The 23,851-nt window shown below is 45.7% G+C and overlaps 1 protein-coding gene and 1 long non-coding RNA gene across 4 annotated transcripts in view; one reads left to right on the plus strand and one right to left on the minus strand.

The window, feature by feature from the left end:
* Nucleotides 1-435: 435 nt before the first annotated feature.
* The window catches only part of LOC110500231 (putative adenosylhomocysteinase 3), a 44,493-nt gene continuing 21,077 nt past the window's right edge, over nucleotides 436-23,851 (plus strand). The window contains exons 1-2 of one of the 3 annotated variants that reach the window (XM_036957628.1): nucleotides 436-851; nucleotides 23,455-23,563. In XM_036957628.1, coding sequence (XP_036813523.1) covers nucleotides 525-851; nucleotides 23,455-23,563 — 436 coding nt within the window. In that variant the 5' untranslated portion in view covers nucleotides 436-524. Of the gene's footprint in view, nucleotides 852-22,125; nucleotides 22,192-23,454; nucleotides 23,564-23,851 lie in introns of those variants that run through there. The other 2 variants (XM_036957627.1, XM_036957629.1) reach the window with 2 other exon arrangements.
* Nucleotides 9,849-12,212, minus strand: LOC118942918. The gene is made up of 3 exons (XR_005038577.1): nucleotides 11,983-12,212; nucleotides 11,464-11,714; nucleotides 9,849-11,036 (listed from the first exon to the last, which is right to left on the minus strand). It is a non-coding gene; the product is annotated as an uncharacterized LOC118942918 (long non-coding RNA).

Consider the following 23,851-nt stretch of genomic DNA (forward strand, 5'->3'; position numbering starts at 1 on the left):
CTGGTGCCGTTTACTTTGTATTCTTGCTTAGAGGACTACATGTGAGACCTTTTCAAATTCCTTTACATTTCTTTATAAATTATAGTTTTTTTCCCCCAGATAAATTCAATGTAGTTTGGATACAAGACTTGAATCAAATATGAAATGTCATCCCTCACATGAGTAACTGGCTATATATAAAGTTGTGTAGTACTGCACTGTATAGTCCTCGTTAAATACAAACTTAATCTACCATAATGCATTTGAAAAGGTAAAACTTCTTGGGAGATGTAGTTCTGTACTGTTATCTGTTAAATTATTTGGGAAGGCTTGGGGGTTTAAGTTCTTTTATGTAGCTAGTCTATTTACTTTTATTTTGATAGTATGAGAAATAGTGCTTGTATGGCATTGATCATTATATGTCCGCTAAATGTTTGAGACTTAAACTACGAAGACCACAATGCCTTGCTCTTAATCACTACTCTGCCACTCACAATCCGTCGCCTAGTTATGTGTTGGGAAAAGGACTTTGCGAAATAGCAACGATGTCAGTCCAGGTTTTGGCAGCGGAAATGGCCGAGGTCGAATTAAAAGACGTACCCAGCAAAGAATTAACACCCGAATCGCATCTGACAACAAAGGCAGACGACAAAGAGATAGTTGAAAGCGAACCAAAAGCTGTCGCTACTTCGGCTTCTACCCCAACGATGGAGCCTATCGTGAAAACCGGGGACCCGAGCCCTGGTTTTCTTATCCCGAACACTAAGATGCCGCAGGCGTCCGCGATGAAACGGACAGATCCCCAACAAAACGGTGGCGAAGCTTTCGTAAATCGCGACGGTACGGTGGCAGAGGCCCCAAGATTGAAAAAGGTGAGGATGAACGTAAATGCGACAATGGCATTTATTATGGTATTCTGCTTTGGGCAGATGCAAGTTTTTTGTTTGTTTGCAATGCTAACTAACGTTAGCTAGCCAGAAAGCTAGAAATCTGGCATTGTGTGACGATGGCTGTAGCTCAAGCTAGCAATAAAAGCAATTTTGCTGCAACCTGACTAGTCAGAAGTCGTTTTTATAAAGATATTCAGCAAGTAACGGCAACGTTAACTACATAATATTTTTTAAGGATATTGTGTTCATGTTCGCTGCCATAGATCCTATCATACTGTCTAAAATGTTAACGGTGCGCTGTCGTGGCGCTGTGCGATGCCAGTGTTGGGACAACGTGTCCATGTAGGTAAACTAGCAAGGACGCTGTGAACAAAGTAGCTGGTCCTGATTGAAGTTTAATGCAATCAGCATTCTACCTGGTGATGGTTTTGTTAACGCGTTTCAAGACTCACTCACGCCATGTCACAATTTTGTCCTGACAACGTAATAATGTGATGTCCACACATGTTCATCAAAATGTTGGTTTTGTTGCCACATGTAGCTAATGGACATTTGACCGATACAGGTACAACCATGACAATACAACTAAAATAGCATTCGGCAAATCGTGGTGACGGTCAAATACATTTAACAAAGACCGTTGTTAGACGTGATTTAAATGCTGTTGTGGGATGATCTGATTTTGCATGGGTGTTCTCAGCTGTAGAGCACAGCAGTGGTGTGTCTGATCTGGAAAGATGCAGCTTTCAATGCAAGCTAGGCTACATTACTTTATCAATGTCAATTTTTCGCCACCGCTCCAGTTTAACCTCCCCACAACGGTAGCAGACTCATCTGGCTGGTCTTTCGCATCTTTCATCTATTTCTTGTCTCATTCAGTCTGGCAATAGATCACAGACTACTTAGGGGAGTTTCCGTCATCCAAGCTTACTCTGCTAGGCTCTCCTGTGGCTATATATCACCAGAAGATGTAGGCCTATGTGTGTTCCCTGTCTCAACACCTCTTCCCCAGGAGGGGGTTGGCAAGTCTCTCAGGTCACTGGTCAATTACTCTTATCCCGCCAGTGTCATGGAAAGTTCTGAACAGAAGAGAATAATGGGCTCAAGGAAAGTAACACTTCTAAGTAATTCCTTGAAAAAACTGGTGTCGACTAGGCCTAAGAAGTCTCATGATAAATGGTTGTTTAGGATTTATGGCCTGTGATCGCTGTCATAAAGCTATTAATCAAAGGTGTTCAAAATCAATGTTGTGGAAGGCAGTTCATTTGCAGACGGCAATTAAATTGTGCTGTCATATTCAGGAAATTAAGTAGGGTTATAATTGGATGTACAACATTACAGCAAATGGCAACTTTTTATAGCTCCAAGTTTGTGCTGACCCTCCCTAAAACATATTGGTTTGTAGCAGTGATTTAATTCCTTGTCCCCCAAATAGGCAACAGATCTGACACCCTCACACTTATTTTTTCTTAAACATTTGTTTTCTCCCCAATTTCATGGTATCCAATTGTCCCATTGCTGTATCTCCCGTACAAAGGTTGATAGCCGTGCGTCCTCCGAAACACAACCCAGTCGCACTGCTTCTTGAGACAATGAACGCTTAACCCGGAAGCCAGCCGCACCAATGTGTTGGAGGAAACGCCGTACACCTGGCGACCGTGTCAGCGTGCTCTGCGCCCGTGCCGCCACAGGAGTCTCTAGTGCGCGATGGGACAAGAACATCACTGCCGGCCCTAACCCGGATGACGCTGGGCCGATTGTGCGCCGCCCCATTGGGTCTCCCAGTCGTGGCCGGCTGCTACAGAGCCTGTACTCGAAACCAGGATCTCTAGTGCCTTAGACCACTGCGCAACTCACACTGTTCTGCCACCAAGCCAGTGACTATTAACATTGAACACAGGACTGGAAAGTAGTGGTCACGCAGAGAGCGAGGAAGAGGACTGGCTTGCGACAGATGGTCCATCAGCCCTCCGTGTCCGATAAGAGCAGCAGGACCAGGAACCCTATGAGCAGCAAGGAGAGGAGGCTGCTGCATGGCATCTGGCTCGTTATGGTGACTTGTCCTTAAAGGGACCACCAGCAATAACTTAATGAGAAGATTTAGGGCTGTCCGCCACGGCACAGATTCAGTATTCTGTTTTATACATGTGAGCTACTTAGACTGCATTTTGAACATCACTAGCACTTTCTGAAGGGGAAAACAGATTTTATACCGGCCTATGACATTTTGTATCCTCTCACTTCACAATCATCAAAGCAGCCATGCATTGAAACAGGAACCTGCATGCAAAGTCTTAGGCCTATTTATAGGCTGCATGTTCGTGTGTGCTGTGCATTGTGTGTATATAGGCTGCATCTGTTGAATCACCCATTGCAGAAATGGCAGTGAGATGGAGAGCAGCAGTAGAGTAGATTTGATGGTATGTGGCATGGATGGCTGGTTTTAATCCATGCCTTACCATGTCACCCCATGGGGTATTTAGCATGGGGGGATTAATCTGCCCACTCTGGGTGGGCAGATGTTAGCCTTCGGACCGGCTGAGTGATCTGCTTAACCCCCCGACAGACTCTGCCATCCTATCATGATGTTTCTGGACGGAGCAGGGAAATATACGCTGCCCCTGCCAGGAAGAACGGATTAGCAGCGGTAGGTTTCAAGTTTCGGCGCCATGTGTGGCTAAGACGGCTGCTAATGAATGTACCCATCCTCGCGCCAAGCACAAGCGTTTGCCAAGTTACAGATGCTGACGACTGCTATGGGTAGGTGCTGAAAGACTGCCAAGGGTTACATGGACAACCTCCCTGGTCATTCTCCGCCCTACTCTCTGACCCAAGGAAAAGGTCCCCCAGCATTAGGTATTTTCATTAAGTAGGGGTCACAAGCTTACTGTGGACTGGGCATGACCTGTAGGCTAAATTGCTTGCAGACAGCTTTGTATAAAAAAAAATGGTTCTGTTTGAGATCGTAAAGAAACTCCTTGCAAAACGTCCTGGTTTATAGTCCTAAATGTATTTGGGACTAAAATATGAATATCTGTCTAGGTCTTTTCCAGGCAGTTGGTCGGTCAAGCCCTTTGATGCGCTGAAGCTGGAACATCCACACTTGCAAAGGGACATGGGCCTTACTCTAGGAGAGTTTGAGTGGAGAGGATTCTCTCTGTAGCCCTGTGGATGATGATGACATATAGCCTACTACTTCTTGCTGTTCCAAAGCGTAGAAGGAAAAATAATGCTGTCTCTACCTAGCTATTCAAATGAATACACAGGGAAGTGTGTTTTCCCTGCTCTTCGTGCTCATATCTCCTCTGCTGTCAAGAAGACGTGTTTTGGGCACGGCTGCCGTGCCGTGACTCGACCCCGATAGTGCTGGTCATTGGCAGCCACCCCGGGGATCCCTCATCTGAGTCAGGCTCTCTGACACAAGCGTCTCCATCAGATTAACAGCCTGAGTGCCTGCTCCCTCAGAAGAGCCCATTCTGCTTCAATGATGTAGCTAGTGATTCAGGCGGACCAGCTAGAATGAGGATTATCACATTGACCTTGAAAGGGCAGTAGCCGACAGGGCAAACACTCCTGTGTCATAAAAATGCAGATATCTTGGCAGATGCTTTATTACACTTGCATGAAAGGCTAGCTATTGTTTAACTATTTATCAGTCTTATGGCTTTGGTGTAAAAGCTGTCCAGGATCCTTTTGGTGCGGTACCAGAGGGAACAGTCAATGACTTGGGTGGCAGGAGTATTTTTTTGGGGCCTTCCTCTGACACCGCCTGTTATAGAGGTTTTGGATGGCAGGGTGCTCGGCCCAAGTGATGTACTGGGCTGTACGCGCTACCCTCTGTAGCGCCTTGCAGTCAGATGCCAAGCAGTTGCCATACCAAGCGGTGATGCAGCCAGTCAAGATGCTCTGTGGTGCAGCGGAATCTGAGGGCTCAAATCTTTTCAGCCTCCTGAGGGGGAAGAGGTGTTGTCGTTCCCTCTCCATGATAATTCCTTAGTGATGTAGACACCGAGAAAGTTTTTGACCTGCTCCACCACAGCCCCATCAATGTGGATAGGGGTGTACTCAGCCCTCCTTTTCCTATAGTCCACTATCAGCTCCTTTTGTCTTGTTGGCGCCGTTTTATATCGGAGTGCCTTTTGATTTGAGGGCCTGCACATGCGCAGTTCGGTGTGAGACTACCGTTAGACTGGATTTTTACGTTTTCTGCGATGTTACCTTCGCTAGACAAAATTGCCACGACAGCGCCTTGTCCTGATTTAGTGGGAAAAAATCATTTGTGCTTGGTCCCACATTAGCCATTAACTGTTGGCTAAAGATTGTGAATGAGTTTGAACATTCGCAAAGGTCTCTGGCCGGGGCCACCCCCAGAAACCAGAGATCGAGGCCTGTGTCAACAACCTCGAGCCCAGTTGAGAAAGACACGCTCCAGTGGGGCTTCAAGGAGAGCCGTGCATGTGATGCGGTGTTCATTAACACGGAGGATGGCTGGAGGAAGAAGAGGAATGGTCGGTGATTGGGACTAGATTTGTTGGTGTAGTGCTCACAGTAGCAAACTGAGCTGGAAAGATCCCTCCGTGCCTGGGCCTTACTGCCTCGCTCCAGGCCGGTCTACAGGAGCTTGATGTACATCGGACAAACCGCTAGAAAAGACCACTCGAGGCCTAGTCTTTTGTGCCCTTTGTGTCGTTAGGAACTGGCAAGCACGAGTTTACGACCAACACACTATCTTTTGTCCGCCATACGCAATAGGACAAGTCGCATTTGCTCACCAATGCTGATATATTTAGATATCATACCGATATGAATGTCTAGAGCTCATGTTGACTATCGTGCTTCTCAGCCTGCCTTGGACACTCTGTAGGGAATGGGATGTGAGTGTGTGTTTGGCATGGTGCCCAGTCAGTGCACTCAAGTCTTCAACTGATTATCGCTGTGGTTTTTAATGGCCTTGGAAAAAAATTCTCACACAGTCGTTCACGCACACGCTGTGTTCACCTGAAGTCACCCCACTCTCTCGTTACCTCCGTGTTCTGCTGTAGGCAAACAATAGCGGGAACCAAACCAAACAAAGACGTTTCTGCTGACTGACCGCACTTCCTTTGTGGGTTGGTAGTCATTGTGTTCTGTAAAAGTGTTAATTCACTCTCCCTTTTCTTACAATGTAATTACAGCACAATACTGGAGTCCTACTGCACCTTCCGTTGCCTTGATCTGTGGTGGTGTGATTATTCCCAGGGAAATGGGCTGTTCGCACCACGGCTAGATAATCTCTCTGCTCGACTCCAGACCCTGAATGGACTCGTGTTTTTTTTTGTAATATTTCTACCACACATGTTTTTGAAGTGAAAAATGTAGGCTAGCTACTCCAAATTAGTATTTTTCTTTAGAGCCCATTACACCTGGATCTGGCCTGGGATATCTCTGTGCTGTAGCCAGACAAACTTTCTCGCAAAGCTGTCAGGTGCATGTGTGCCTTGTCAGCATCTGGGGTTCCACCTTCAGACCCTCTCCCTTCCTGTCGTCACTTTGTACTATGGCTCTGGAGGGTGTGTTCTGTGAGGTGAAACATTCAGAACGACCCAGCTAGAAATATAAGCTTCTGAAATCGTCAGAACTGGTTTCCACAGGCTCAGTAAAGTGTACCCAGTAGAATATTCGTACTAGAGGTCGACCGGCTGATTTTTCAATGTGGACACCGATAATTGGAGGACCAAAAACAGCCGATACCGATTAATCGGCCGATTTTATTATTATTTTAATATATATTTGTAATAATCACAATTACAACAATACTGAATGAACACTTATTTTAAGTTAATACATCAATAAAATCAATTTAGTCTCAAATAAATAATGAAACATGTTCAATTTAGTTTAAATAATGCGCAAACAGTGTTGGAGAAGAAAGTGAAATGTGTGCCATGTAAAAAAAACTAACGTTGAAGTTTCTTGCTCAGAACATATGAAAGCTGGTGGTTCCTTTTAACACGAGTTTTCAATATTCCCAGGAAATAAGTTTTAGGTTGTAGTTATTATAGGACTATTTCTCACTATACAATTTGTATTTCATATACCTTTAACTATTGTATGTTCTAATAGGTACTTTAGTATTGCCAGCCTAATCGCGGGAGTTGATAATAGGCTTAAAGTCATAAACAGAGCAATACTTGAGGCACTGCGAAGAGCTGCTGGCAAATGCAGGATAGTGCTGTTTGAATTAATTCTTACGAGCCTGCTGCTTCCTACCACCGCTCAGTCAGACTGCTCTATCAAATATAAAATCAGAGACTTAATTATAATATAGTAGCACACAGAAATACGAGCTTTGGTCATTAATATGGTCAAATCCGGAAGCTATCATTTCGAAAACAAAACGTTTATTCTTTCAGTGAAATACAGAACCGTTCCGTATTTTATATAACAGGTGGCATCCCCAAGTCTAAATATTGCTGTTACATTGCACAACCTTCAATGTTATGTCATAATTATGTACAATTCTGGCAAATTAATTACGGTCTTTGTTAGTAAGAAATGGTCTTCACACAGTTCGCAACAAGCCAGGCGGCCCAAACTGCTGCATATACCCTGACTCTGCTTGCACAGAACGCAAGAGAAGTGACACAATTTTCATAGTTAAAAAAATGTTTGTTAGCAGGCAATATTAACTAAATATGCAGTTTTAAAAATATATACTTGTGTATTGATTTTAAGAAAGGCTTTGATGTTTATGGTTAGGTACACATTGGTGCAACGACAATGCTTTTTTCGCGAATGCGCTTGTTAAAATCACCCATTTGGCGAAGTAGGCTGTGATTCAATGATGAATTTACAGGCACTGCATTGATTATATGCAACGCAGGACAAGCTAGATAACTACACATGGTTGATGATATTACTAGTTTAACTAGTGATTATGTTTTTTTTTTTATAAGATAAGTTTAATGCTAGCTAGCACCCTACCTTGGCTCCTTGCTGCACTCGCATAACAGGTAGTCAGCCTGCCACACAGTCTCCTCGTGGAGTGCGATGTACTCGGCCATAAATATAATCGGTGTCCAAAAATACCGATTATGAGAACTTGAAATCGGCCCTAATTAATCGGCCATTCCAATTAATCGGTCGACCTCTAATTCGGACAGTTAGACGTTAGCTAACCGTTAGCTGAAGAAGATCGTGTTGAATGATGAAGTTGAATAGGAATATTAACTAGAGGAATAATATGAAGATGAAGAACCAGTGCAGGGGGGCTAGATGGAGTCAGAGTGCTGAGTGTTAATTTGGAAAGTCCCCAGACAGTACATCTCTCTGACAAAGGCCTCCTCACACAGGCCACAGGGAAGGAATTCCATTCAGACTCTGACACCAGGCCCCTGTACAAAGCATTATGTTCAAAAAGTGCGGCATCACAAAAGTCCCCACACACAAAGGAAAAAGCACTGTTCTGTCTGCCTGTTTTCCTCCCCGCCAGAGATAAAAAGGCACGAGCCACGAGCAGTGGTAGGCTAATCCAGTACTGGGAGAGACCATTCCCGTGGCGAAAGGGGTATAGGACTCCTATGAGCTGGATTAGTCTGACTGTTCAATCAGCTCTGTTGTAGTTGCTTTGGTTTCAACCTGCAGCCTCTGTTGCACTGGCTTTGACTATTGGCATCTGTTGGGTTGTAATACATGGATCTTGATACTTCACAGCTGTTGTGGCAGGTAGCCTAGCAGTTAAGAGCGTTGGGCCAGGAACCAAAAGGTCGCTGGTTTGAGTCTCTGAGCCGGCACCGTGGAAAAATCTGCCATTCTGACCTTGAGCAAAGGCTGTTAACCCCCCCAACCACAAATGCTCCACGGGACATGGTCATCGATTTTAAGGCAGCCCCCCCGCATGTCTTTGATTCAGAGGGTTTGGGTTAAATACGGAACACACAATTCGGTTGAATGTATTCAGTTGTGCAACTGACTAGGTATCCCCCTTTCCCCTTCGTAAACAACCGGTGTAGACTAACATTGAAATGCTTACTTATGGGCCATTCCCAACACTGCAGAGAAAAATGTAGAAACAAATGACACAAGGAATAAATACACGATCAGTCATGATAACTTGGCTATATACACTGGGTACCAGTACCGAGTCGATGTGCAGGGGTATGAGGTAATTGACGTAGATATGTAAATATATCCTAGGTAGGGGTAAAGTAACTAGGCAACAGGATAGATTAACCATAGCAGCAGCGTATGTAATTAGTGAAGAGTTAGTGCAAAGAGGGTCAATGCAGATAGTCCAGGTAGCTATTTGGTTAACGATTTAGCAATGTTATGGCTCGGGGGTAGAAGCTGTTAAGGGGTCCTGTTGGTTCCAGACTTGGTACACTGGTACCACTTTTGTACTGCGGTAGCAGAGAGAACAGTCAGTGACTGGAGTCTTTGGCAGTTTTTAGGGCCTTCCAATGCCACCGCCTGCTTCCACTGCCACCACCTGTTTCCTCTGACACCGCCTGCTTCCACTGCCACCACCTGTTTCCTCAGGCCTGTTTTTTCGGCCCAGATTACACGACCACTGAGTTTTGCGAGGGAAAGCTACATTACAGTCAGGCGGACAAATGCGCGAACAGACATTTTGTAATTCGTTCAGAGCTCACAGATGGTTGGATCACTTCCACCGTCGCATTTAAAAGGTGCAGACTCAGAATAGCATGACCCTAAAAATGACTTAACTGCCCTCAGTGTTTTATGTAATTGTACATTTCCATTGAGACAATACTATTTTCGGGAACACTTCTTACAGACATATAATTCCACAATCCCCAGCTCCCCCTTCCTTGCTTTGTTGTGGGAGAAATAATCTCTAAATTGCTTCCTGTCTGTATAAATGTTGTTTTCAATCACTCAGGCTTAGGCTAGATGCAGGCCTAGCTGTCTGTCACTGACCCCCTAGACCTTGAGTATCTTTGTTTTGTTGTACTAGTAAAAAAAATATGTAGCGAAAACGCCTGAATCCTTAAGCTTTATTCACAAACAAGCAGAAATGGCAGAACTGTTGCGGTATTAATCCGACTGCATTTATAGACACTCGGCTAATGGAGGGAGAGGCAGCATCAATGAGTGTGTGGCTGGGATTTGGGGAATGGGGCAATCTAGTATATTGATCGTGTTTCTCTGATCAGGGAAATTATTAAAAAGCACTAGATCCCATGATCAATAGTCATTGGGATTGGTTGGTGGTGTCGCTGTCAATGGACGTTTGGTTAGGCCGATTGGATTCTCAAAACGACCCTGAGGGATTGGAACCGTGACCTTGAGCTAAGTAACACGGACCCTCCAACAGTTGAATTGGAGCATTGTTCTCATGGTGGTTTTGTATTTATCTTACATCAATTGTCAGACTTTTCAGCAGCCGCTTTTTAGTGCCTTGGCGTTATGCGTCTCTGGGAAAGCCCCCTTTTTGCAGTGATCCCGCCTGACACAAGCATATATCTGCTCCTGAACGTGCAGGTAGGTAGCAGGCAGCCACACTTAATCCCTGCTAAGCCTTGGCGTTCCCCATCTGGTTTTACAGTGACTTAGATGCTTATTTCCAGTGTCACCGAGTCCGTTCTCATGGCTACATGTTGAAATGAAGCGAGGCCAACTGCTGGGGCCGAAGCAGCTATACTGTGCTAAAGGGTGTATTTCTGAATGCACCAAGCTCTCTGTGTCCTTTTTTTAATTGTCCTTCTTTATGGGAACACTTGTCTGTGTGTGTATAAATCAGCTGGGGCACCGCTTACATCACACCCCCGAGGGCAGCCAAGCGGCGCTGCACTCTCCTCTCTGACTCGAACTCAGGCTCACGTAGCCATCCTCCTCTGTAGCCGTTGGAAGAGGGCACGAGACACTTCTGAGCAGCGATTGGACGGAGCGGTCCTCTTTGGAGAGATCTCTTTGCATCATCACTCTGCGTGTGCATGATTCCATGTGCATAGACTACCCTCTTCTTATGTTGGTGGGGTTGGGGCGGGGGGTTTGGTGTCCAGGAGTACTGAGGGCAATCGAGACCACGCAGATTCCGAACCCTGGTTCCTGTCTGGCCGTGCAGGTTGTCCCTAAATGGTAGCTGAGCAGGGTGAGCCTCTGGCTGTCTGTCCAGATTTCAGCGTTAACTTGAATTTCCTTTCTGTCCCAGTCAGTGTCTCTGTCCTGCTCACAGAATAAATAGAATGATTAACTGTATGGGTGTCTGACATGCTGATATGTGCAGAAAACAAGACCCCCCCCCCCCCCCGATCAGCTGGCCCAAATGCCAAAATTAGCCCCTAGTACTTAGTCTAATAATTAGCCCCCCCAAACCAAAGTTTTAATAGTGTTAGGCCTGCAAATGTAAATAGCAGTAAGCAATGTGTTTTTTTTTTATTTGAAGTGAGAACCATATTTTAAAGGTAAAATAAAGTACAAAAGATTCACAGTTTTTTTTTCATTTTGTAGCTACAAGCATATCTTGTTTTCTCGTGAGGATTTTCCACGCAAAACAACTATTTTCAGAGCTCGGCCTTCTATACTTTGATATTTCTGTTAAAATCTGTTCACTCAGCCCCACATTTAAGTCTCTATATAGCACACCATGTACCTTTTTTGTTGTAATTTGTATCTCGTCTCAGTATAATCAGAGGGCTCTTTGTCCTGCATTATCTGGGTCTGTTTTGATCCAGTCGTCCTCTAATGGAGTGTTATTCTGTGACAGCAGGGCTGGGGAGGCTGAATAAAATGGGTAGAGTGCTGTGTGGCCTAGCCTCTCGCTCGTTCGCTCGTCTGTTGTGTTAGGTGAGCCGTGTTAGTGGGCGAGCTCAAAGAACAGCCTCTTCAGTTGCTCTGAAGGTCCTGTAGCACAAAGGAGTGCTGCTGGTTTTAGGGAAGCACCAGGGAATGACGTAAGTGGAAAACATGCAACACAAAGAGCTTTGGGTAAGCGGTATCCTTGAGCCTCAACATAGTTATTATTGTGATTTCAAAATAACAATTAAATGTTCAAATGAGAGCGTCGACATAGATCGCTGAGTGGCGGAACACGCCCTGTGTGAATGGTCGCTGCTTACCCCACAGACCCATAGTTCTACATGTTCTATTTCTACGCGTCGGCTCTTATTACCTGTTGGAGCTCCATATTCCTCGAACAATGTCACATTCTAAGAACTCCCTCCTGTGAAGGGGTCAGCACTGTGTTCCCCTCCCTCACCGAGAACAGGTGCAGCAGCCCGTGTGTGGGTGTTCTCTTCCCTGTCACCCTGGCCAACTGGTCCCAAAGGGGGGAGCTATGTTTCTCCCGCAATTACACTCCTAAAAAGGACTCCGGTCGGAGACTTAAGTTGTTGACATGGCCTGTGCTCTGTTCTTGTCCTGTTAAGTTTAGCCTAGTTTTTTAGAAATCTGTCTTTTCAGGATCGCCTAGGCTATTCAATACCAGGTCTCTATGGAGTCGTCTGGTGCCCCGTTTCTCCTGTTTGCTGACAGGCATGAACCTCGCTGTCACAACTGTTGCCAGCCAGTGTTTGGTTTGGTTGCCTGCCCTGTCTCTCGCCGGTGATATGGCGAGATGTTTGTGTTGACACAAAGTAGTGTCTGTAATAATTGGGAGAAATAACATTCAGAAGCGTTAGACCCCTCACCGCTGCAGTCAACACATGAGATGTGATTTATTGTATTTTTTTCTGAACAATCCGGATTTTCAGACTAATCTTTTCTGCGTTTTTATATCCCCAACCCTGATCTTTCACCAGTCCATTTGTTTTTGTTTAGCTTTTAGAACCTGAATTCATAAAATGGGTCAGCACTCTCTGTGCTGTCAAAAGATGACCTGATTTTTTTTTTAAATAAAAAAAGTTTTTATAAATGATGTGTGTTTTTTTCAATCTTGGCAAACGGCAAAGCATCTGACTCCTGGACGGTCTGTTCCAAGAACTTGTTTCCCTGTGGGTAGCCAACTCCCCTGTGAGGAGGGCCTAAGTGAAGTCCGAAAGGATTAACAGCCTGTCGTCGCTCCCCAACAGAGACTTCCATTCTTCCTCCCGCTGACTACTGACAACCTTGCATCGGGTCGCATGTCTCTTTTTGCTCTGACTGACTCAAGTCAATGAAGTATTGGGTGGGTGACGATGGTAGGTTTCATGAACCATGGGTCTCTTGAAGCAATATTCTAATTGAGACTAACCAGGGTAACTTTGCAGATTTGTTAGAATCTGTGGAAAAGTGGCGCATGCACAGAGTTGCAGCCTATATAATTACATAGAGCGAGAGTTTGTCATAAAGGGAATCATTTCAACTCAAGTACCGATAGAGATGTACTGTATGACCCTTCTATTGAAGCCTGAAGCTGTATTTTCCCTCAACATGGTGTGGCTTGTCCCAGTGTCCTTCCCATCTCCATTAAAACCCTTTTGAATAATAGGCATCATTCAGAAAAAATTATGTTGAAGATTCTACGTCCTCGAGCCCGGGGTGTCAGGCCAGTGGATTATCAGACTTGTTCGATGCGGACATTGGTACGTGAGCCTAGTTTGATCAGGTTTGTTGTGGTTTTAGTTTTCAAAAGGTTCTCTAACTAAAGCACCCACCGCCAATAAGACTCTGAGGGAGTCTGCAGCAGTAGGTTGGTGAGATGTTCCTCTTGAAGGAAACTCTAACTTGTTGTTAATGGGTAAATTCCTGGGGGGGGATGTAGCATTATGGTTAGTTTTGACCGGTATCTTCTAAAATGGGCAGTAAGAGGCAGATAAGCTGAAGTGTTTGAAGACTGTTCTCATCAGAACAATGGGACACTCATGCCAGGCTGTCCTCAGCCCATCCTGCCAAGACTCTCCTCAACTGTGCCCAGAGAGACTTATGGTGTCGACTAGAGGTTGACCGATTAATCGGAATGGCCGATTTAATTAGGGCCGATTTCAAGTTTTCATAACAATCGGCAAGTCGGTTAAGAACACATTCTTATTTTCAATGACGGCCTAGGAATGGTGGGTTAACTCCCTTGTTCAGGGGCAGAACAACAGATTTTCACCTTGTCAGCTCGGGGGATCCAATCTTCCAATCTTGCAACCTTACAGTTAACTAGTCCAACGCAATAACAACCTGCCTCTCTCGTTGCACTCCACAAGGAGACTGCCTGTTACGTGAATGCAGTAAACCAAGGTAAGTTGCTAGCTAGCATTAAACTTATCTTATAAAAAATAATCGATCATAATCACTAGTTAACTACACATGGTTGATATTACTAGATATTATCTAGCGTGTCCTGCGTTGCATACAAGTATCTAAGTAAACATTCATTCAAACAGCACTTTAGTGCGTTTTGCCAGCAGCTCTTCGTTGTGCGTCAAGCATTGCGCTGTTTATGACTTCAAGCCTTTCAACTCCCGAGATGAGGCTGGTGTAACCGAAGTGAAATGGCTGGCAAGTTAGCGCGAGCTAATAGCGTTTCAAACGTCACTCGCTCTGAGCCTTCTAGTAGTTGTTCCCCTTGCTCTGCATGGTTAACGCTGCTTCGATGGTGGTTGTTGTCGTTTTGTTGCTGGTTCGATCCCATGCAGGAGCGAGGAGAGGGATGGAAGCTATGTTGTTACACTGGCAATACTAAAGTGCCTATAAGAACATCCAATAGTCAAAGGTTAATGAAATACAAATGATATAGAGGGAAATAGTCCTATAATTCCTATAATAACTACAACCTAAAACTTCTTACCTGGGAATATTGAAGACTCATGTTAAAAGGAACCACCAGCTTTCATATGTTCTCATGTTCTGAGCAAGGAACTGAAACGTTAGCTTTCTTACATAGCACATATTGCACTTTTACTTTCTTCTCCAACACTTTGTTTTTGCATTATTTAAACCAAATTGAACATGTTTCATTATTTACTTGAGGCTAAATTGATTTAAAGTATTATTTTAATATAAGTGTTCATTCAGTATTGTTGTAATTGTCATTATTACAAATAAATAAATTTAAATTGTCCGATTAATCGCTATCGGCTTTTTTGGTTCTCCAATAATCGGTATCGGCGTTGAAAAATCAGTCTCCTCAGCAGGCCTAATTATCTCACCCTTCGTTACCTTTCAGGCAGATTTTACACACGCTAAAGATCTAGCATAATGTTGTGTCCTAAAGACCGATATGGGATCTCTTAAAACCAAAGCAGAGCTTAATCACATACTTGTGTTCCTCTTATAGCCCAGTTAAGACTGGGTCTAGTTTATTTGTTGAAGCTACCACTCCCCCACCATCCACATCGTAGCAGTCCAGGCTCCAACCCCTGTTGTTACTGCCGAGTGCACACTCACAGGGCCTGCCCTAGATGTGTCTCTGTACAGCTCAAGGGTCACAATGGAGTATGCACACTTCACACGCAAGGATCCGTTTACACACACACACACACACACACACACAGGGATAACCTCCCTCTCCTGGAATCAAAGACAATAAGCCTTCTCTCTGTCTCTCACTCACTCATTTTCCCTGAGTTTCACAATGTTCCTCTGCTGTAACAAACTGAACTGTGAGCTCTCTGAGAGGATAAGGACTGGCTGGTCCTGGCTGCGCCTGTTGGCATTGCCCAAGTCCTGACTGTTCTGGCTGTGCCATGCCATAGAGACGGCGCAATCCATGTCATCTCTGTCAAAGACGTGTCACTGTCCGCGGCAGCCCATTTGGACTGTCCTCTGTTTACCTAACACTCTGTTAGGGAGGGAGTTTTCCCTTCCCGTCAGCTCGTCAAATGACTTTACCTTTGTGTCTCTCTGAAGCGGAAAAACCCCCACCACATCAAAGTTCAGTTTGGTCCCGCGCTCTGTCCTGGTGCTTTTCATTGCCTCGTTGTTTGAAAGGTCAAACTTCTTCACCGAGGGCGGTAACCGATTTCAAAATCCCTGGGTTTTGTCTTCCCATGTTTTGTTAAGTTTGGCAATGTGACATGGGGGGTTGGCAGAGGATGTTGGGAGATTATATATTTGAAATGCCTCACTCACTCAGTAATAACCGTGCATGCCACTAGCTAAATGACATCTTGGGATCTGGTCAGCTTCAGTGGACAGACTGATTGACTTCTCACGCAGTCAATCATTACATTGCAGGCGCCTGTTCTCAAAAGTGTTTTGAAAAGCGACATGAATTAAGCTGGTCTATCGTCAAACTCCAGGCCCCCCCAACGCGCTCTGTGTGCCCCCCTCTGCAGATCAGTGTCTAAGCAGTGAGCACCCAGCCCTTTTGCGTGCATTCCCCCATCTCCTGTCTGCCAATGTGGGCTCCACCCTGCTCTGTCTGGGGGTAGGCTAGTTCCCAGGCTCCTGTTACAAAGGCCTGCACCTCAGTGTTTAAACTTCCTTCAGGGCATCACGTGACACTGACTCAATTATATTGCATGTCATGCCAGTGTGGGCTCCACATGCAGGCTTATCATTGTCATCTGCCCAAAATGATTTGGTGCATTATTGATAGCAATGCTTCTGGGTGCGTTGTTTTTGTGGTACCTCTCTGAATGCGTCTTTGTCTGGTTGTGGATGAGCAGAGGAGACTGGAAGTCAACTTTAGTCTGACTAGTGTTTGCCTGCTGAATGCAGTTCTGGAGTGGAGTAGATGCCTTGAGGAAAGTCTGTGGACTGGGAGAGAGGAGAGAGAGAGAGAGAGAAGGGAGGCAGAGTGATCCCACATGTAGGTGCGATAGTCTAGGGATTTGGCCTAACAGTATCATGCGTCTCTGTCCTATGCCGAGGGGGAACGTTTTCATTCAGGAAAAAGGGATGACGTAATGTGTAGTGAAGATGAGGTAGGCTAACCTAAATTGAAGCTATAAAATTGTCTTTAGATAATACCTAGGTGTTGGTGGGAACCAGAAACAGAATGTGTTGCATATTTGTATTTAATGTTTTAAAAACTTTTATTTTGACAGGGAGTCGTGCTGAGAACACAATCATTATATATATATATATTTTTTTTTACATCCAATACACGAAAAGCAAAACAAAACCATAGAAAACAAACACATTCTTCAGCAAAAAGGTCCTCAATCAGCCAATCAATTCATCCAATTTTAGTGTGCCTTGGGGATTTTCACACAAGTAAGGTGCAAACCAAATAGTAACAACAGATGTACCTAACTCAGTGGAGATGGATAGGACAGCCATCCCTGAGACGGAGTCTGCTATCTCGTACGTCCAAGTTAACCATGTAGAAAGGTACCACTGGAGTTTACGCCGGGGGGTGGCGTTATAAACAAACGCATCGATCTACGAGCCTTCAGACGTCCAGCCTACTTTCTGATCCAGAAGGACACAGGCTGGGGTTGACACGCTGTCCTCTGATCTTAAAAAATAATAATAATAATAATGTTTCTGCTGCTGAAGAGTTCTTCTCCCAGAAACAACCATTCCTGTCCCGGTAGAAAAAGCTTTTTTATCAATTTGTTCGATTTTGTAGGAAAATGGATTTCCCTGCCTCTGTGAGAAGTAGTGCTTTAGTCGTGCTGACCGGATTGCTAGATTTGTAACATTTTCGCTCATGAAGGGGGTTTTTCTCATGGAAGAGGAGTAGTTTTTTCCTAATAGTGGAAAAACAAACACATTTTAATTTGCCAATGTAGATGCATGTCTTAACATTGTGTAAATATTTTCCCTTAACATGTCCTGGCCTCCCTTCATTGCTTCAAGGGGCTTGTGTGTCTTTCCTGGTCTGATCCAGCTGATGTGCTGTCATGTCAGGAATCAGGATAGCTTGCGACTCCTCTTCTCCCCATCCAGCTATGAGCCCTCCAGCCAGAGTATAGCTCAGTCTGTAGCTAGTGTTGGCAGAACATCACAAATAGTACTGTAGAGCAGGGCCTGCCTGTCAGCTGCAGGGATGGAGGACCAGAGTTCTGACCCCTCACCCACATACTCCCAACTGCGTATACAGAGTATTTCAGCAGGCTGATGTAGTGTTGTAGTACATTTTTATCATGGGCTCACTCTTTCTGTGTTTCTCTCCCTATTAAAAAAAATAATCACTTTCTCACTCTCTTCCTTTCACCCCCCCCCCCCCCCCTCTCTCAAACGGTTAATTCCTCTTCCTGTTTTGTCTTTATTCTTCCCGATGTCGATTTATGGCAGCCCCCCCCAGCACCTCTCTGATTTCAGAGAGGTTGAGTTAAATGCTGGAGACACATTTCAGTTGAATGTGTTGTTGTACAACTGACTAGGTATATAATTTTTCCTTTCTCTCCTTTCTCATAGTCCTCCAACCCGTCCTGTATCATCCACCCAGGCCTGTACTGGTCCTATATGTCTCTGGCACCTCCCTCCCTGTCTGTTTATCATTCTCTCTGTTGAACTATGGACTCTGCCTGGTGTGGATTCCACAGTATCAGATCGGATCACATCTGTGCCTGTTTATTTTTCTCCGGACTGTAGCTTAATGCTCCGTGCTGTTTGAAGCCCCTCTTCTCGCTGTTCTCCTGGAACGCTTTCCAGGGCTTCAGACCCCATGGCGGCTGGTTGCTCAGTGGGTATCGCTCTGCGGCTTCGCCCTGGAACCGCTTACCCTGCAGCCGACCCTAGTGAGACTGGGCTTGGAGCAACACGCATGCCGGCCTCAGGCTCTCCCACTTTCAGCTCCGGATACTACTATAGTAATATGACTAGTATACACTGTGGCCAGTATACTAGGTACGTCACACCATTCACGAAAATGGATGCCTCCTACAGACAGTCACGTGGCCGTAGCTTGCTTTATAAAGCAGCCAGACAGGCATCGAGGCATTCAGTTACTGTTCGGTTGAATGTTAGAATGGGCAGAACGAGTGGCTTAAGTGTCTTTGAGCGAGGTATGATCGTCGGTGCCAGTATCTCAGAAACCGCCGGCCTCCTGGGCTTTTCACGCACGACCGTGTCTAGGGTTTACCGAGAATGGTGCGACAAACAAACAACAAACGTCCTGTGGGCCGGAAAAACATCTCGTTGATGAGAGAAGTCGAGGGAGAATGGTTCGATTCGTGCAAGCCAACAGGCGGGCCACAAACAGGAACATAATGGGGCAGTACAACCAGTGGTGTGCAGAACGGCATCACGGAACGCACTCCTCGCCGGTCCTTGTCATGGATGATGGTGCAGCTATTGCAGCAGACGACCACACCGGGTTCCACCCCTATCAGATAAAAACAACAAGAAGGGGCTCCAGTGGGACGGCGATCCCCAACACTGGACAATTGAGGAGTGGAAAAACATTGCCTGGTCCGACAAATCCCATGTTCCTGTTGCGTCATGGGGATGGCAGAGTCAGGATTTGGCGTAAGCAACATGAGTCCGCAGCCCCATCCTGCCTGGTGTCAACGGTACAGGCTGGTGGTGTAAGGGTATGGGGAGTGGTTTCCTTGCACACGCTCTGTCCCTTGATACCAATTTGAGCAACGTTTGAATGCCACAGGATATCTGAACATTGTTGCTGACCAGGTACATCCCTTCATTGCTACAGGGGGGGTCCGACCCAGTACTAGATCTGTATCTGATAAACCGGCCACTGAGTGTATATGACTAGAGCATATCAGACCATATACCGTGGGTATTATATTTTCAATTATTTGTATTTATTTAACTGTTGTAGTTATGTCGTGAACCAGTTTTATAATAGCAATAAGGCACCTTGGGGGTTTGTCGTGTATATGGCCAATATACCCCGGCTAAGGGCTGTATCCAGGCACTCTGCGTTGTGTCGTGCTTAAGAACACCCTTAGCTGTGGTATATTGGCCATATACCACACTTCCCCGGGCCTTATTGCGTAATGAGACCTCACCTTTGGTGGTCTTGGCCAGTCAGTCATGTTACACAACTGCCAAAAGCCCGTCTTTCCAAGCGAATACACGGCCACCTGGTGACGCCAACCTTGCCGATGCAGGTACCTCTCTGTCTGGGCCGAGGGAGCACAAGGCACCTGTCACCTGTCTACCCCAGGCACTGTAAATGTGGCACGGGATGGTTGTTTTGGGCCATGGGGGTGCCTGTGATTCTGGCTGGCTGGCTGGCCAACATTGACCTGGTTCCTCTCTAGGCTACAGTCAACTAGCCATGCCCAGCTCCAACGAGAGGTGACCGCGCGCTCTATTCCGCAGTGTTGGGTTAGCATCTATTATTTACATCTCATTAGCCTTGCAATCACTGAACATGCACCAAACATACTGTCTGTATTATGCGCCGTGGTGCTGTGCAGTGCTGCAAGGTTAATGCCGTTAATGCAGACTCTGCAGTAGGATGTAGGGAGAGAGAAGGCTAGTATTCAATACTTTGCAGCATTGGTGGTGCACCAGAGAAGGCTTTGATCTCTCTGCGACCCCTGCCCTGTCTCATCCTGGATGTGGGATTAAGACGAATCATTGGTCCAGTCCGATTAATCCATTTCTGTAGCATCTATTTAATCCACAAAAATTGACAATTTGGCCTAGCTATGAGTATTCCCTTAGCCGCATTGGGGAGAGATCCACATGGTTGCCCTCTGTCAGTGATCAAGATGAATTGCTGCTGTTCATATTTCTAGATGAATGGTCACCCCCCCGCTACAGTCGTCAGTAATATTTTCCTCTAATCTGTTTAAACATCTCCTCCCTCTGCTCTGTGATCAATGTGTTTTACTGTTCCGCAGGAAATGTAGAACGGTAGTTCATTCATCATGCCCTGCTGATAATCCTTAGCCTGCCATCCAAACGGTTTCCCCTGCGTTTCACTGTCATGTCACTACAACGGTGGGCCCAGAGTTCAGTCTGGTTTACCCGGGTTAGGTGATCCTAGTGCTGGGCCAGAGTGCTGCTGTAGGGCAGGCAGTTTACCCTGTACCCTGCTAGCAGTCTGGTCCTCCCTCCCTCTCGCTCTTGCATAAACCATCAGCTCTCACTAGCATGTTAGCTAATGCTACGCATGCAGCTGTGAGCACATTTTCCAGATCGAGCATCGTTTGGCTTTTAGAGGGAACAAGGGGGAAGTTTATTTGAGTGGCATGTAATCTGTTCACATTCTCTCCAATCATTTTCACTCTTCACTTTCCTGGTGGTGGATGGATGTCAGCGTTCTGAATGGAACCCCTTTTCGTCGGCCTGTGGTTGCTCATGCGTTCATTGAATGTCTTAACACGAATCATGCACGTCGGCCTCACTTATATTCTGGTGCTGACCTAGTCTAACACGCATTACGAAATGGAAATGATCTATTGCCGCGTTCCCAATTCTTGGCACTCTTGTCTCCTATTTATACGTTAGTATGTTAGTGCTCTTTATATGTTAGTGCTCCTGGAATGTGTCAGCAGTCAGCCGACACACACACGACATCTGGGTCTGAGGTTTCATAGGGCAGGAGGAGAGGACCGAGGGTCAGTAAACAAAGCATTAATCGTGTGTGTGTGTGTGTGTGTGTGTGTGTGTGTGTCGGCTGTCGAAGAGAAGTTAGCTCCGGACACTCATAAGGTCAGGAGGCACATGTCCAAGCAGTCCGTTTCCGTCACACACTAGCATGACGATCTGGCATAAGGACCAAGTCGGGTGGCCAAGTTTGAAATCCGTTTCCTGTTGTTTGCCCCTCTGTGACCCTTGGTTTGAACTTTGATTAAAACAAGCAACAAACTAAAATGTTTTGCAAGAAGGTGAAGCCAAACCTTTTGATGTTATGTGACCTCTCACTGCTGGGCAAGTGGGCTATGGGCTATTGTGAACTGCCACCATAGAGCTCCTCTACGTCTATTTCTTCAAGGCTACAATATTTTCTAGTTCAGCGACCTTGGTCTCACACAAGCAAAATGGGCCTAATCACTTACACAAAGTCTCTATTGTCTGTCCCAGTGGTGGCAGCCCAGGGTCTCTCCTTGGCAGAACCCACTGTCCTGACCCCCCCCCCCCCCCGATTCTGAAGTAACACAGCCTCAAAATACAGTTCTGCAACCCTCCTTCCTACCATTTTTCACCCTGGGTCCACCGGTCTACTCTGAATGACCTCAATAGTCTCCAGCCAAGAGCCCGTTGTGGGTCACACAGTTTTTGTCCGTGATAAAGAATCCCCAATCCAATCCAGCCTGGGAACAAATAACAATTAAACAAGTAGAGGGAGAGAGGAGTGGGAAAAATAGAAGTGGGGAACAATTCTGCTTTGTTTCTGAGGCACAGCACATGGGTGACAGTCCGGGCTGGATCGGGGGTAAAGCAGCCTGGGTAAAGAGGGTATAAATGGACAAGGCCCATAACTGCTAGTTTTCCAGACCCACGCCCTCTAGTCCAAACACCAGTTTCTCACCTCGCACCAGTCCACTGAGTCATGTTGTCGAAGAAGAATGACGACAGTGGAGGTGAACCCAGTAGGAGAAAGGTAAGACGGGAGGAGGAGGAGGATGGATTAGGTTGGGACTGACAGGCTTCGGTAGATTAAATTAAATCTACATATGTGTACAGGCGTTTATGGATCTCATTGTTGGTGACTTATTTTTTTTCTCCAGTTTATATGAGTTTGGTCAGTACCGTGAATGGTTCTAATGCCAGTGTTAATATAATACCACGTGTGACATTCTTCTGAGTGAAGAGGAAGGAAGCCGAGTGGATACTTGAAAAACCCGACCTCCTATCATGAGTACGCAAGACCTTTGCCTCCCCCGTGACTCATATCCATTTGGTTGGTTGGTGTGAAATCCAGATTGCGCAACCATGAGTCACTCCCACTCCCTCTCGGTATTTCGGTAGTCACGCCGTAGCTTCCTGTAGAGAGAGGTGGACGGGCGCGTCTGGTACTCTGGATGTGCGTCAGACACTTGTGGGCTTATTTCAGCGTGACTGAGTCAGTGTGTTGTGCGTGTACACACACACTCATTCGACAGTTTACGCTTTTGTTTTGCGCTCCGACGATAAGTGGAATGTTTACACACATCGAGGTGTAGTCCAGGTGCTTGAAAAATGAAACCCGGATAAAAGATTTCAAGAAACATTTTCAATCTCAACTCTGTTTTTGTCTGTGAAATCTCCCAGTGCTCATATTTTTGTCCAGATTGTGAAACGTTACATAATCGCTCAACAATGGCGCTCTACATCACTGAGATTTTCATACTTTTTTTTACATCCGGTTTGATCATAACATAATCTACGGCATCGCTTTCCGTTTAGTTTTTCCATTAAGTTGTGTCCGTGTTGCTGGTTTTTATGACGCCAGTAAGTAATCCATCAATATTACCAGCAGCAGGATTAACATATATTTCCTCCAAACCAAAGCTGCCTCCCAGGCTCTGGCCTGTTAGTAGAATGTAGGCCTAACATAATGTTACTGCAGATAAACTGTGATTTTTAACCCGTGGTTGTGTTAAATCAATGACTAGCCCCGAACCCCTAGACACTTGCCCCCACACCCCCTTTAGATCGTACAGAACCTGATGTGGGTAGATGGTGGAAACTCGACATAGCCTCGATGGCTACGGTTATCATGTTGCTTTGCTTATTCCCTTCTGATACTTCCTTTTAAGATGTACAAGGGGCCAACAAGAAAGTCTGTCAGGGAAAGGAGTTGCTGGGTTTTTAGTTTTTGACTGGGTGTTGGACGTTGGTGCCTGTGTGGGCGTTGTGCTCTCATTCCTCCCTCTGCCAGCAGATCCAGTTTGCGGACCAAAAACAAGAGTTCAACAAACGTCCCACCAAGATCGGCCGCCGCTCTCTGTCCCGATCCATCTCCCAGTCCTCCACAGACAGCTACGGCTCAGGTACTGAGAATACGCGTGTGTGCGCGCGCACACTCACATACACACCTGGCACGTGCACACACCTGACATGCTCACGAGCGCCCTGACACACCCTGTGCCTAACTAATCACAGCACAGGTACAGTATCCAGTATCACACAGTAAGAGTCTATTCCCAGATAGGTGGGGAGCAGGAATGTTCTCTGTAACATATAACTGGATTAAGATGGGACGATACAGGCCACAGAGAGCTGCTAGTGTTCTCTCTAGTTTCTAACACTGTGTTCCATTCAATAATAACTGCAGCCAC

The sequence above is a fragment of the Oncorhynchus mykiss genome, chromosome 21 (genome assembly GCF_013265735.2).
Source record: "Oncorhynchus mykiss isolate Arlee chromosome 21, USDA_OmykA_1.1, whole genome shotgun sequence".
Taxonomy (NCBI): Eukaryota; Metazoa; Chordata; class Actinopteri; order Salmoniformes; family Salmonidae; genus Oncorhynchus; species Oncorhynchus mykiss.